A 14,511-nucleotide genomic window follows, 5' to 3' on the forward strand; every position below is an offset into this window, starting at 1 on the left:
GCTGATTGACCGGCTGGGAGCAGCCAAGTACCTCAGCACCATCGACTTGGCATCAGGGTACTGGCAGATTGCCATGGCCGATGGAGCAAAGGAGAAGACAGCGTTCTCCACCCCAGAGGGCCACTTCCAAGTCAGAGTGATGCCCTTCGGGCTCAAGAATGGCCCGGCCACTTTCCAGCGGTTGGTGAACCAGGTGCTGTCTGGCCTGGAGTCCTTCTCAGCAGCGTACCTGGATGACATAGCTGTCTTCAATAGCACCTGGGAGGACAATCTGCAGCATCTCCAGGAGGTGCTGCAGGCTTTGCAACGTGCTGGCCTGACCATCAAGGCTAGCAAGTGCCAGATTGGAGAGGGATCTGTTGTGTACCTGGGACACCTGGTGGGCGGGGGTAAGGTGCAACCCCTCCAGGCAAAAATCGAGACCATCATGACCTGGGAGCCCCCCCAAGACCCAAACTGAGGTCTGAGCTTTCCTCGGCCTCACTGGATACTACAGCAGGTTAGCCAAGGGATATGGTACCATCGTAGCCCCCTGGACAGAGCTAACGTCCAAGAAGCAGCCACGCAAGGTGATCTGGACGGCTACTTGCCAAGAGGCATTCGAAACATTGAAGCGCGCGATGTGCACCGCTCCGGTGCTGGCCACTCCTGACTTCCAGAAAGAATTAATCGTGCAGACGGACGCCTCTGAGCACGCGTAGGCGCCGTGCTATCGCAACTCCACAACAACAGCCAAGACCAACCTGTGGCCTTCATCTCCAGAAGACTCCTCCCTCTGGAACGGCAATGGAGTACCATCGAGCGAGAAGCCTTCGCTGTTGTCTGGGCCTTGAAGAAGCGGAGGCCATACCTTTTTGGCTCTCACTTCCTGATTCAAACCGACCACCGACCCCTTCGCTGGCTCATGCAGATGAGAGGCGAAAATCCCAAGTTACTAAGGTGGTCCATTTCCCTACAGGGGATGGACTTTAGGATGGAACATCAGCCCGGAGCTGACCACGCCAATGCCAACGGCCTCTCCCGGTTTTTCCGCCTTAGTGACGAGAACTCCCTAGAGGTTGGGTAGCTCTCCCCTCTTTCGGCTGGGGGGGGACGCATGTTAGACCTGTCAGCCCTAGGGTGGTCTTTCCCTACTTTTTTTCGCCCTTGCCTAATTTTTTCCTACCTTCTTTCGTTGGCCTTAGGTCCCCTGGCACCTTCCCATTGCCAATCAATGCTAAGGTGCAGGTGCCCTCTACTTCAAACATGGCTGCCACTGGCCACTGCTACTGCAGCGTGGTCTTTTTCTAGTAGCACCCTAGTTGCCAGGAGCTGACTGGGACCCCAAACATTGTTGCAATGCCAGCCTTCCATCGCCTGCCCATAGTTAGAGTGGGGAAGCCCCTGGAACCTTCCAGAATAGAGGCGGAGTCTATTTTTGCCGCCTTAGAGAGTCGTCACCTGACCTGGGCATATATAAGGAAGGGAGGGAAACTTTTTAGTCAGTTGGGGCATCACTCTCCTGGGGGACCCACGCAGGAGACTTAGGCGGTAGGGCCTAGTCAGGGACCTACACCACTGGGAGTGACAGGGCTTAGGTGCTGCCTTCCAAGTAGAGTGAGGAACCCTGAGCTAGCCCACTGATCTGGCCCGGTGGGAGGGAAACCCAGGGACCACCTGAAGTGAACAGGAATCCACTTCAGCCAAAGGGCGCCAGAACCAACAGGCGCCACGAAGAAGCTCACTTGCGCTAACCAGGACTACTGGGGGATCAACCAGGTACTGGACTGTGCTGCCCCTGTGCACCCCCTGCCTTCACCTGGGCCTGCGCTGTCCTGCCTGCCTCCCCCTGACTGACCTGCCGGAATTGCTGTCCTGCCATATCTTCACCGCCAAATCTGCCTGAACATTGCTGACAATCCCAGCGCTGGGCCGCCCATCTGTTGTGCCCCCGAGACGCTATATCAAGCAAGCGTCTCCCTGTTTGCGACACGCTGTGGCCCAGCAGCGCTATGCCCACGGAGAAGCAGTAGACGGCCAGGATTGTTGTGGCCATTAAGCGCGCTGTATGCCCCTGTGAAGCGCTGACTGAAACTGCCCACCCCCCCCCTCCTGCGGCGCTTTGAAGTCCAAGTGCACTGGCAGGCCGACTCACCGCCGCGGCCCCTGCTGTCCTGTCTGGACTCCCGCCTGCTGTTTGGTGCCGTCGCGCGGCACCAAAGCACGCCCGAGGCCGTCTGACCCAGACGCGGCCACGGCGCTCCCCCGGTGATACTGCGCTGCCTTAATCGCCCCCCCCTTGGTGGCCTCCGGACCAAGAGAGGGCCGCTTCGTGACACCAGGCCGCATTAGGCCTGAAGCCGGCCTCTGCCTCAAGTGACGGGGGCGCACTCTCTGCCCCGCCTCTGCCGAGCGCCGCGCAGCCATTGGCATTGGCTGGCGCGCCCCCAAGGCAGGCCCCGCGATTGGCCTGGCCCCTCCTCTCCCAGCCCCTGATTGGTTCTCGGGCCGTGGGAGTGATCGAAGGCCAGCAACACTGCCGGAGGGCCCCCAAAGAAGCCCGGGCCCTCCCTACACCAGAATCCTCTGCAAGGGCTCCCTGAGGAGCCAAAGACAAAAAGGTAACCCCCTGGGGGAGGAGGGCGGCCGCAGAAGTGAACGCGGGGTCCCCAGGGAGATCGAAGTAGGCCCCGGGCCGCCCCTCCCCTGCCGGAACTGTTGCTAGGTCCCGTGGGCCTCGAGTACAGCCGAAAAGACAGGAAACCCCCAGGGAGGAGGGCGGAAGGCCCCGGGAGGCCCTGAGTTGGCCCCTCCCTGGGGAAAACTGGTGACTGGGCTCCGTTGGCCCTAATCTAGTCGAGGAAGGCCCCTGAACTGCGGAATGAGTTCATCGAAGGCCCTGATCAATTCCAGGATTACTTTTGCCTGAGGAATGGGTCATTAGTACTAAAAAATGCTACTATTTATATAAGGGGATGTTTATTCCGGCCTGATTTGTGATGAACTGTGATTCTAACGTGATGAAATGCTTGTTCTTACTGGAAGTGGTTACTCAAATATTATTCTGGCCCGAGGAAATGTTTTCTATGCCGAAGCCAAGTTTTATAGGTTTAATGAAATGCATATTTTCACCAAACGCTTGGATCTCTTTGCCTAATGAAATGCGCTTGAATGTCTCTTGAATGAATTCCTTGCAGGGGCAGGCTTCATGAAATGTTGATTCTTATCTAAGGAACTGTTGCCCAAATGCCTAAAGTGCTATACTGCAGGGGTTGTTAATTGAATGAAATAGTTATGGTGTAAGGTTACAGTGATTATTGCATTGCACCCCTGATGAAATGCTTTCCTAAGTGAAGGTATTAAGTGATTGACTACCATGCATTTTATCATTTTATTCCAGATAAAAGCCTATTGTTTTAAATCACAACTCAGTGGTGTGGACTCAGTCATTGCGTGCATTTAGTGTCTCAGTGGATGCGTGTGCTGTGTAGTCACTTAACAACTGAGCTTTCGGGTGCCTACCTGCTCATGCCAGGCTAACCCCGGGGAACTGGTGACCCCAGTTCCTACACTTTCCAATTCCCGAAGTACAACCAGTGCGATAAAGTTTTTTGCAGAAGCAAAACCTGAACTTTCTCAAATCCCATGCTTGGAGAAGGGAGAGGGATCTGCCGTTGATCCAATCCCGGCTCGTTAGCCACCACTGTAGTTGGTGTGCAGTGCCTTCAGAGATCTGGATGCAATCGGAAAGATTCCCCTGGTGCTGTGCCCACTGGAGCTTCAGGTCCCACTGCAGAGCCTGCATATGCCACCTGCATAGTCCACCAGCAGGATGCAGGAGGCCCAGCAGCCTCAAGGCGATTCCGACCAAAACTCGGTATAGAGGCTGAAAGATTGGAATCATAACCCGAATATCCAGGACTCTCTGCTTGGGAGGATAAGCCCGAAATTGCGCTGTGTCCACAACTGCTCCTATGAAAAGGAGCTTCTGATAGGGAATCAGGTTTGACTTCGGCACATTGATTGGTGAACCCCAGCGAATGCAGGAGGTTGGCGTAGTCTGGAGGTGGGAGTCGACAGCCTGGGGCGAGCACGTCTTCAACAGCCAGTCGTTGAGATAGGGAAAGACTGGAACCCCTGATCTGCGCGGATGAGGTGCAACCACTGCCATCACTTTGGTGAACACCCGAGGGGCACTAGTAAGGCCGAAGGGGAGTACAGTAAACTGAAAGTGCTCGTGGCCTACCGTGACCCATGGGTAACGCTGATGGGCCAGCAGGACGGGGATGTAAAAATAGGTGTCCTGCAAGCCCAATGCTCCCATCCAGTCTCCTGGATCGAGAGCAGACATGACCCGAGCAAGGGTCAGCATTTTGAACTTCTCCTTCCAGAGGAAGCGATTGACGTTCCAGGGATCCAAGATAGGACGCAGGCCCTTGTTCTTCTTGGGTACTAGAAAGTAGTGAGAATAACAACCACAACCTTCTTCTGGGCCAGGAACAAGCTTGATGGCTCTTTCGGACAAGAGAGCCAGAACTTCCTGTTGGAGAAGGTCCAAGTGATCCTCTGACATGCAATGGTTCTGAGGTGGCATGGATGGAGGGGAAGTCTCCAAACGGGAGGGAGTAGCCCCTTCAGACTATCTGCAAAACCCACTTGTCCGTCGTGATGGTGTGCCAGTGGGGGAGGTGATGGCGAATGCTGCCGCCCCCTGGCAAACGGTGGCCCTGAAAGGTCAGACTAGGAGGGTTTGGAGACTGCTGCAGTGGGAGCGCTGGTGGACTGGCCTGTCTACTGGCCCCCAGACCCACGGCATTGGGTCCCACATCCCAGGCCATGCATATGCTGGATGGCTTGTGCAGGCCTATGGCTCTGGGAGGAATGTGGTAGGGCACCCCTTCCGTAGCCACGAAAGGGGCGAAAGGCAGACTGCGCTGGGCGGGGCGGGAGGTGGATGTGAGGCCCAAGCACCCGGCCATAGCCCTAGAGTCCTTCAAACGCTCAAGCGTGTTGCCCACCTTATCGCCAAACAAGCAACAGCCATCAAAGGGCATGTCCAAAAGGGTAGTTGGAACATCACCCAAAAAGCCAGTAAACCTCAACCAGGCGTAGCATCGAAAGGCTACCAATGTGGGAATCGTTCTGCCTAGTGAGTCAGCGGTGTTCAGCCCACATCAGATGGTGAACTTCACTGTGTCTCTCCCTTCGGCAACGGCATGGGAGAGCACGGCCCGGGCCTCATCCGGGCACTGTGGCAGCACCTGCGCAACTCCAATGAGTAGGAATAACAGCCCAAGAGACATGCTTTGTTTACCGACCGCAGTCCCAAGCTGGAGAAAGAAAACATTATTCCGATGGTGGTCCAGCTTCTTGGATTCCCTATCAGGTTGTGCGTTAGGGAATGCGCCCTTGGAAGTGGAGGCTTGGACTACCAAGCTCTCAAGGGTGGGATGGTGAGAGGAAAATGGAGTTGCTCAGGGCTGGGCGGTGGCGTCAAGCAATCATCCTATCCGCAGGAGCCACTGAGTTGGGCTTGGACCAAGTGCCCAAAAGGATGTCCGTGAGGGCCTAATTGAACGGCAGCGGTGGAGAAAGTATGCCGAGGTCTGGGGAGGTTCCCAGACCACTGGCATCACCCAATCACTCTCTCCAGTCCGGTTTCTCTTACTGATCTGCAAGAGAGTCCACAGACCCATCCCAGTCCTCTTCACCCTCTCCTGGTAGCCACTCAGGGCGGTAGGAAACATCAGGGGAGAACAGGGGTACAAAAGTACCAGCCTGCGCTGGTCCAAACGTCGGACGACGTTGGTTTGGCTCCATGTCCTTATTGAGTGGGATGCCAGGCCGACGCCAGATGGGGACAACTGGCGTCGACGGTGTAGTCACTAGATTTGCTGCCGGAGGAGGTGTCACGAGGCCGACCGGCGCCGATTAGGATCCAGGCCTGGATCCTTTGGGGCCCTGCGACTCCCGGAAAGGCCGGAGTCGACTTTAACAGGACGGGGAGAACGTGAAGAGCGACTATCCTTCTTCACCTTCTTCTTGTGCTTCAACTTACCTGAACACGAAGACTTCGATGACGAGTGGTAGTGGTGGCTCCGTGACTGGTCCCGCAAACTCCCTCCCGACCAAGACCTTGGACGGCACGGAGCGGACTGCCGGGCTTTGAGAAGCTTTCGGGACCGCTCCCACACGACTTTGGGTCGTGGTCGCGCTCCAAGCACCAAAGGCACACGAGGTGCAGGTCTGTGACCAACATCAATTTGCGACAGGAGTCGCAAGCCTTAAAGCCGGTCCGACGTGACATCTAGCTTCAAGGCTTGCGGTTCCTGTAGCCAACTGATGTTGGTGACGAATCCGCACCGCATGTGCCTGTTCTGCTTGGAGCGTGACCACAACCCCAAGTCCTGCTCCGACTTCCGGACCATGAATCCGAAGACTTTGCAGGAGTGGCCCCAAAGCATCCTGAGGTCTGGCATGTGAGGACAAGTGAAGAGCCCTTGGGTGCCAACGATTCATCAGTGATCCTCAGCTTGTTGGCAGAGTCAGCGCTGGATGCAAAATGTTGAGTGCAATCTTCGGAGGCAGTGTACATTGTAACACTCTTTCCTTCTCTTTGGTTGGTCAAGCATGTAAGTTATGGTTTAAGTAGAGATTAGAAAGCAGGGAGATACGCTCTACTACTCTGGTCTGTTCCTTTGTTTCTCCCACACTCACCTGTACTTCCTGGCTGTCCCGGCGCTCAGGCATAGAATCCTCTGGGGGTTCTTACCTATAGGGGTATCTTACGCCCCTCTCTCAGCAGGCAGAGTAGGCTTCTGTACTGGGCCAGCTCCACAACATATACTGCAATTCAGTGATGACAAAGTTAGGCGATGTCCAATAACATATTGGAGACTAGATATTATGGAAGAGGCCCAAATAGGCCTAAACAGGTCTAGGTTGCTTGTGTTCCTATTCAGACCGGACCTGGCATGCATTTCAAGCTAGACTGTTCCTTTCGGAGAAAGACTCATTTCTCTTTAACTGGTTTCTATCTGAGATGACATGGTGGCCAAAAAACAATGCACTGGGATGCGGCACATAATTAGCAATGGCTGAAATCAATTCAAACATTCCATCTAGGACTTTCTTTTCTACTGTGTAAGGCCATATGTGTGGGGAGATGTCCAGATTATGGGGCTTGTGTTCACTGTGATATAGGGCCCAAGCTGCAACATGCTGACAAGACCCAAATAAGCTGTAACTGGTCTGCGGGTTCTCATGTTCCAATCTGGAGAAGACCTAGTCTGGCAGTTCAGCATGGTCTTTCCTATTGAAGCAGGACCACAGTTGACTCCTTTCAGATGTCACACGGTAGGCCAAAAAAATACCACAGACCGGGATGTGGCCCTGAATTAAATACCAAAGGCTTAGCTTAATTCAAGCACTGCACTCATCAATGTTTGTATTCCTAGACTTGGAAAGAAGTCAGTCAAAAGTCAGCACCACATAACCTTCACAGTGGTCAACGGACTCGGTGCGTTACCTAGGAATACAGGTTCACTCAGACTTAGATGTTTTTATGCTAGACAATTATGGCAGAGCAATGCAGTGCCTTTCGGAAGAGGTGGATCTTTGGACGAGGTTGCCCTGGTTGCTTGTTGGGCATGTAGCTATCATGAAAGTGGTAGTCCTTACTCGGTTACTATTTTTTCTTCCCAAAACTTCTGCTTCTTCTGACCCGATCTAGGTTTGATAAACTCCAGGGGGGCAAACAGATTAGAGTAGGGTGAATAACCTTGACCTTACCTTACAATATTGGGTGGCTCAACGCCCCAGACTTGGATATGTATTATTGGGCTGCATAGTCACAATTAGTGCAACTACTGGGTTCCCAGTCCAGGTAACTTAACCCTTTTTAGATGACCAGTGCAACGTTATGACGTCTTGGACTCAAACATCATCCTCTGAGCCTGGCATCATCGTGGAAGCACGTAGACCAGAGCTGTCAGGGGATTGACTGGACTGGCAGAGGGACCTAATGATCACCATCAGCGATGATCAATGGAAATAATACTGCTCACTTGTGAATACGGTCTTCTGAAAGCATAGGCTTTGGTTTTAAATATGTTCACACAGTATACTATATGGCAGCCAAACTACATAGGTACAGGCTGCGTGGCAGTGCTGGTTGCCCACGATGCACCGAGGCAGAAGCTAGATGTGTACAGTTGGCGTACAAGCTTTTAGCGAGTGGTGTCTAGAGAGCTGGGTGCGTTAGTCGAACAGTTGGTCCCGAACCAGCTTTTGGCATTACTAAGATATGATAAATTATTGTGTAGCACTATTCAACGGCTGGTTGCTATAGGCTTACTGTTTAGGAAGCGCAGGGTGGCAATGCGTTATATCTGAGGCCCTCTTTCAACTATACAGGAATGGCACAAATATATGACATACTGTAATAAGCAGTCAGATACTTCCCGGGGACTGCTCCTGATCTGTAGTCGCCCATGGGACATTTGGGGTCCATATCAGGTTTACCTGGCTGGAATCGAAGCAGAGACATTATCTGTAGAGGAGAGCGAGAATGAGCCTACATCCTTAATGAGACTCATAGTATTGGACTGTGTTACTCTCATAATGTTTGAATCCACACTTACACTATTTGACTGCACAGTTTGCGATCTTCCCTCTGGGATTTTAGATATGTGGGGCCTCATCTGTGTTGTGTTCCCTGCTGGAGCACCTGTGACCTGTATCACTGCGAGAGGGATTCTGAAATTTTGATTCTATATTAACACTGCTCCAGGTAAGTTGACTCATGTTGTCCTGTACTCATATGATGTTTGTATACCACGTTTGCTCAGATTCCTGCCTATGCCAATGTAATACGGTTTATATGCTAAGCTGTATGTTTCAATAGGAATAAAACTGAAAAGAAAGTTTTTTTTAAAAGTCAGCACCACAACCAGAAAGACTGAAAATGACTAGTATAGCTTGGTATGAGTAGAACACAAGACATACCAGACTTGCATTTGAAAAGGGTTGTTTATACTCAGTCACAGGCCAGACTAGTAGCTAAAATATTAGCAGTCCTGGCCTTTGTCAGGTATAGGCAAGAAATCCCAGCTGAGATGGGACTTGTCCAATCATGTGTCAGTCTTGGTTCTGAAAGCATTCATGGAATGGTCATATCCCAAGCATCCTAATACATGTTATTGACTCCAGTACGCCTGCATTGCAGTATAACATTTAAGGAAGGAATAATGGAAAAGTTTCAAACCTGGACCACTGTATCTGTATTTTTCTACTAGTTTCAGAATAGAAGGTCAAGCAGATACTTTGAGGGTCGAATACCTTTCTTAAGGTACTTAACCTGCTTGTCTAGTGGGCAATTGTTGATTTATCAAGCCCTGAATTAATAAATGATCAGAACAGAGGAGAATGCAGGGATTATGACTGCATACTTTAAGTATTCCAACAATGATCTATATCACTTGTAGTCCCGAATTCCTGGCTGTCATAAACTAACTCCCAGTGATATAGTAATTTGGTATTTAATACTGTATTCTACAAGTGTTGCATATTTTACAATGATGATGGGTAACTGTGCACATTTTCTATGAAAATACGAGAAAATTATCCATGATATCAATAGTAATACAATGACAAAAGCATCTGGTCATCCATTGCTAGTTTTCTTAACATGGCGAGAGTTAAAAACTGAAATCTTCCCAAATATCTAGAAGAACCTTAAATTTACAAAAGACTAAGCAGAGAACATAGATAAGAATTACAATATGCAGCCTACATTGAATGTCTATTTGCAGTGACCATGTAGTCTGGTCTTGTAGTAGATGTGGGCAAAGTGCCCCTCGAGCACAAAGATCCACTTTCATAGCAAGTAAAGAGATACAGAGGGAGTTGAGAAATGTACAAATAATTTATAGGCATAAGCTGCTTTAGTTGTTGCTGCAAGGTTTCCTTAGGAAGGCAAAGCATACTATGTAGTGGTATACCTGAAAGTTGACTTCAAGCTATGCTGGGACTTACCATTACACAAATTTTGAGGTTTTGCCCCGCGGTGCTCTGATACGCCAGAAGAGTTCTGTTCTGTATTCTTCAGCGGCAGCCTAGGTATAACAAACTGTTAAATTTAAAACATATGTTCTCACTTTGCAATACACAATAGGTTTAACGGATGGCATATAATGACAATAGGAACTACAAGCGCAATATCAGTAGAAGCATACATTTTTCACTTTTGAAATAGTCAGGAGAGGACTAGAACATACCATTTGCAAGGGATATTAAGTTTTCTTGCAGTTAAATTAGAACATGACCGTCCTCATATTTCCCACTTTGGTCACAATTCTGTGTTGATTAATTAAGCAGTAACCAATTATTCAAAGTCCGAGTGGAAAAGACATTTAGATCGAATTGACAACAAATATTTGAGGGAACAATTGCAAACATTCATTTAATTTGACAGACGATAGAGCATGCTAAAGAGATGTAGAAATGTATAAACTTTGTACATATAGACTGAGCAAAATGCTACAGAAATTAGAAAAATCTGCTTGCCCCATTTAGTGCTGTGCATTGAGGTCACAAATGATGTTGGCGTTTCAGGTATATCAGAGCTCCGATATTACCAGGTACAAGTTGTAACGGCATTGTATCATGCTGGGAAGAGTGGCTCCTTTTGAGTCATAAGGATTCCGAATTACTTTTTCAACCAATAACTATCCATATCTACTACACAATTAACTTCTGGGGAAATATACATTTATGAAACATTAATTCCATAATCTTCTGGTATATTAGTCCACAGCTGATTGGCATACGTATGTCCTCCAAAGAATCACTTAAAACTTACTCCATGCAATTAATAACTCAGAAACATGAATGGCATACAACTGCAACATAAGGGTGTTGTAAACCGTGAGACAGAATGACGGCACAGTGCTTAAGTGGGTGGTATGTGCGATTAGAAAAAAAGTCACTCAGGCATGTTTAAAATAAAGCTTGGCAAAAGGTTCTACTGCAACTAAGGTATCAGATTAACCTCATGCGCGCTAGCGTTATTTTGCTCGCATGCTGGGATTTTGGGAATCGCACTTTACATGACGAGCTGGGCTCGGCATCAGCGTGCGAGGAGGCTACGCCATGACGAGCCCAGCTCGTCATGAGTGTGGAAGGGGTTAACATCAAGGTTAAATCTCAACTGTAATATTGTGCAATTAATATGTTTAGTCTGAAACGATGCTCATTGACATTTGCACCCCATCAAGTACTAAATGTGGCGGGCGTTATCGGGACAAACTCTGCTATGGGCGGTTCCAGGTCCATCTGTGAAAGGACGAGGGTTATGCGTGGATCTAGCTAACCTACTATGAAGAAACATCCTAGCTACAGAAACATCAACCAAAGACCAAATGATATCCCTGCTTTGAGGGAGAGCAATCTCCTCACGGAGAGCTATGATGCATTGTGGTGAAAGCCAGAGATCCTTGGAAGCCACAAAGCTGATTCACCTGCTTTCGACTAAGACCATCACAATTGGGACATGGAACATGAGGACAACGCCCGAGCAGGCAAGACAGCCCAGGTGGAAGCGGAGAAAAAGAAATACAACATTGCCCTGCTTGGCATCAGAGAGACTAGACGGACAGTCTGGAGAGAAAAGAATGGCTTCAGGAGCGATGAGGCTGAATTCTGTGCACGAGAAAGAACACTCAACATACTGGGGAGTAGCAATGATGCGAAACGCCGAGGCCAACAGAGCCTTGATTTGACAGAAAGCCCATGGTCCCAGTATAATCAGTGACCTTCTTCAACAAGCATTTACAATGCAATGGTTTCGCCTTTGGAAAAGTTAGAGCTATTGGCATTGTAAATGACAAAATTTGTATTTATGTGTTGGTTTTGAAAACAGATAAATAAATGGCATTGTCATTTACATTGCCATTGTCAAAAGTGTATTTACGAAAAATGAAAAGATTTGTGGCAAAACAGGTTTTATTTTATTTTATTTTTTCTTAAGCTTTAGTCATTTTGTTTGCTCTTCTCAAAAAGAAAATGTGTATTTGATAGCAACATATGGCTATTTTCAAAAATTGATCAGCTGATGTTTGGGGATAAGATGATTGCATTTCAACAGGTCTGTTAGCCAGCTAGTTGAGTAAGAATCAGTAACACTTTCTGTATTGCTTGGGCCAGGGAGACACCCAATTTGGATCCCGCACCCTCCAACTCAGCTGAGTCACTGACAATACTGAATATCTCTAATTTGGATTCATCACACAGGTTGTGTTTATTCAAAACATTATTATCGAAAATCAGCTCTTAGCAAACAATACAATATCTGTACAAGATTTAAACAAAAAAAATTAATATTGCATCTTAAATCCTATACCAAACACAACACTGCAGTATTTACACCTAAAGCGCCTCTTAAGCTTCTGTCCAATTTGATGCTAGTGACAGGCATTCACACGCAGCATTTGCATTAATGGATTTATTACGGTGCACATTCCTTCAGAGGAACGGGCAGCCAAAGTGGCCAATGAGCAGTAAACGTAAGCTGAGCGCCCAGACACTTTAAACGCATCATAAACTCGTCCCCACTAAAATATGCCCGGCCCTATGCGAACAACTGCATGTTTTGTTTACAAAGTGTACTGGTGTTCAATTAGCATATCACAAACACAAGGAACACATTATATATTCAAGGGGTGACTTAGGCCAGAGCTGCCCACTTTGGAGCTGGGAACTAGTTTGGACTCTTGGTGCTGGCTCACCATCCTGTGAATCTGGGCAACTCTTTAATTCCCCGTGCCTACCAAAAATGAATGTGTCCTCCTGTAATGTAACTGGTGCTCATGATAGGTTGAGTTTGCGCGGTTTATAAAAAAAAAGTACTTGCCATATACTCCAGTGTAGTATGAAGGGATGGTGGTGTGCCTGATATCTTTCGAGAGATGAGTGGACGGATGGGGCATCTATAACGTCCAGAACCGACTCCGCATGCCTTTAGTAACAAGTACTAACAGAACTGCTCACGTCACTCCCACACAGATACAGACACAGGCACACAGCCCTCATTAGGAAGTAAACATACTGCTCATGCACACGCCCACACAGTCTGAAAATCACACGTTACTTCGTAAAGGGAAAGCCGCATCGTAAAGGGAAAGCCGGTTTCTACGGCAATGCAGGTCCAGTGTACAGGCACACAGCCCTCATTAGGAAGTAAACATACTGCTCATGCACACGCCCACACAGTCCGAAAATCACACGTTACTTCGTAAAGGGAAAGCCGCATCGTAAAGGGAAAGCCGGTTTCTACGGCAATGCAGGTCCAGTGTACCGGCACACAGCCCTCATTAGGAAGTAAACATACTGCTCATGCACACGCCCACACAGTCCGAAAATCACACGTTACTTCGTAAAGGGAAAGCTGCATCGTAAAGGGAAAGCCGGTTTCTACGGCAATGCAGGTCCAGTGTACCGGCACACAGCCCTCATTAGGAAGTAAACATACTGCTCATGCACACGCCCACACAGTCCGAAAATCACACGTTACTTCGTAAAGGGAAAGCCGCATCGTAAAGGGAAAGGCGGTTTCTACGGCAATGCAGGTCCAGTGTCAGGAGAGTTTTATTTAATTCTTTGGCGATTCTCATCAACAAGTGCGGCGCTGGGACACACACACTGCTTTGAGTGCACACTAAGCGTTGACCCCGCACTGAGCTTGATGAAAGAGGAAGTGTTCAGCATGCATTGGCCTTAGTGAAACAAACAGCAGAAACGTGGCGGGCAGGCACACGGACAGCGGGAAGGGGCGGGAAAGGAACGGACAGCGGGAGGGGGGGGGAGAAAGGAACGGACAGCGGGAGGGGGGGGCGGGAAAGACACGGACAGTGGGAGGGGGGGGCGGGAAAGGAACGCACTCACCTGGACTTCTTCCGGCGGCCGTGGTCGGCATGAAATGACGAAAACAAACACCAAAAAAAAAAAAAACGCCCGATGACGATGCAAAAAGGGTGGAGAGGGAAAAAATCTCGGGAACGCCCACAAATCTGGTCCGGCCTTGACGGACAGATCTCTGTTCCAATGGCTAGCCTCCATTTATGGAGCTAGCCAATGGAACAGAGGGCGGGACTAAGCCCCACACTGTAGGGACAATAGATTTCTCCTGGGCGGAGCTAGGAGCTCCGGCCCCAGATGAAACCTAAAAAAGGAAAAGAGGATCAACATGAATGTTACCCAGTGCTATGCACCTACATATGACAGCAAAAAAAGATAGAAAATAAAATGTTTACAACAGACTTCAGTACATCCTGAGGAAATGTCTTGAGAGAGATATCACCATACTGATTGGAAGCGACAACACTGGGTACGAAGTAGTCCTGGGCAACCATTGCCTTGGCGACATGAACAAGAACGATGAAAGGCTCACAGATCTCTGAGCCCTGAAAATTCTGGTGATAGATGGTAGTGTATTCCCACACAAAAGAACAAGCAAGGCAACATGGGTATCACCAT

At 49.1% G+C, this 14,511-nt stretch overlaps 1 protein-coding gene across 4 annotated transcripts in view; it reads right to left on the reverse strand.

Moving 5' to 3' along the window:
- LOC147723070 (INO80 complex subunit C-like) overlaps positions 1–14,511 on the reverse strand; it is a 169,995-nt gene that overhangs the window by 115,901 nt on the left and 39,583 nt on the right. For 2 of the 4 annotated variants that reach the window (XM_086965429.1, XM_086965430.1), the window contains exon 2: positions 10,015–10,108. In XM_086965429.1, the coding sequence (XP_086821555.1) occupies positions 10,015–10,017 (3 nt within the window). In that variant the 5' untranslated portion in view covers positions 10,018–10,108. The remainder of the gene's footprint in view (positions 1–10,014; positions 10,109–14,511) is intronic. The other 2 variants (XM_086965428.1, XM_086965431.1) reach the window with 1 other exon arrangement.

The sequence above is a fragment of the Lissotriton vulgaris genome, chromosome 4_1, assembly GCF_964263255.1.
Source record: "Lissotriton vulgaris chromosome 4_1, aLisVul1.2, whole genome shotgun sequence".
NCBI lineage: Eukaryota > Metazoa > Chordata > Amphibia > Caudata > Salamandridae > Lissotriton > Lissotriton vulgaris.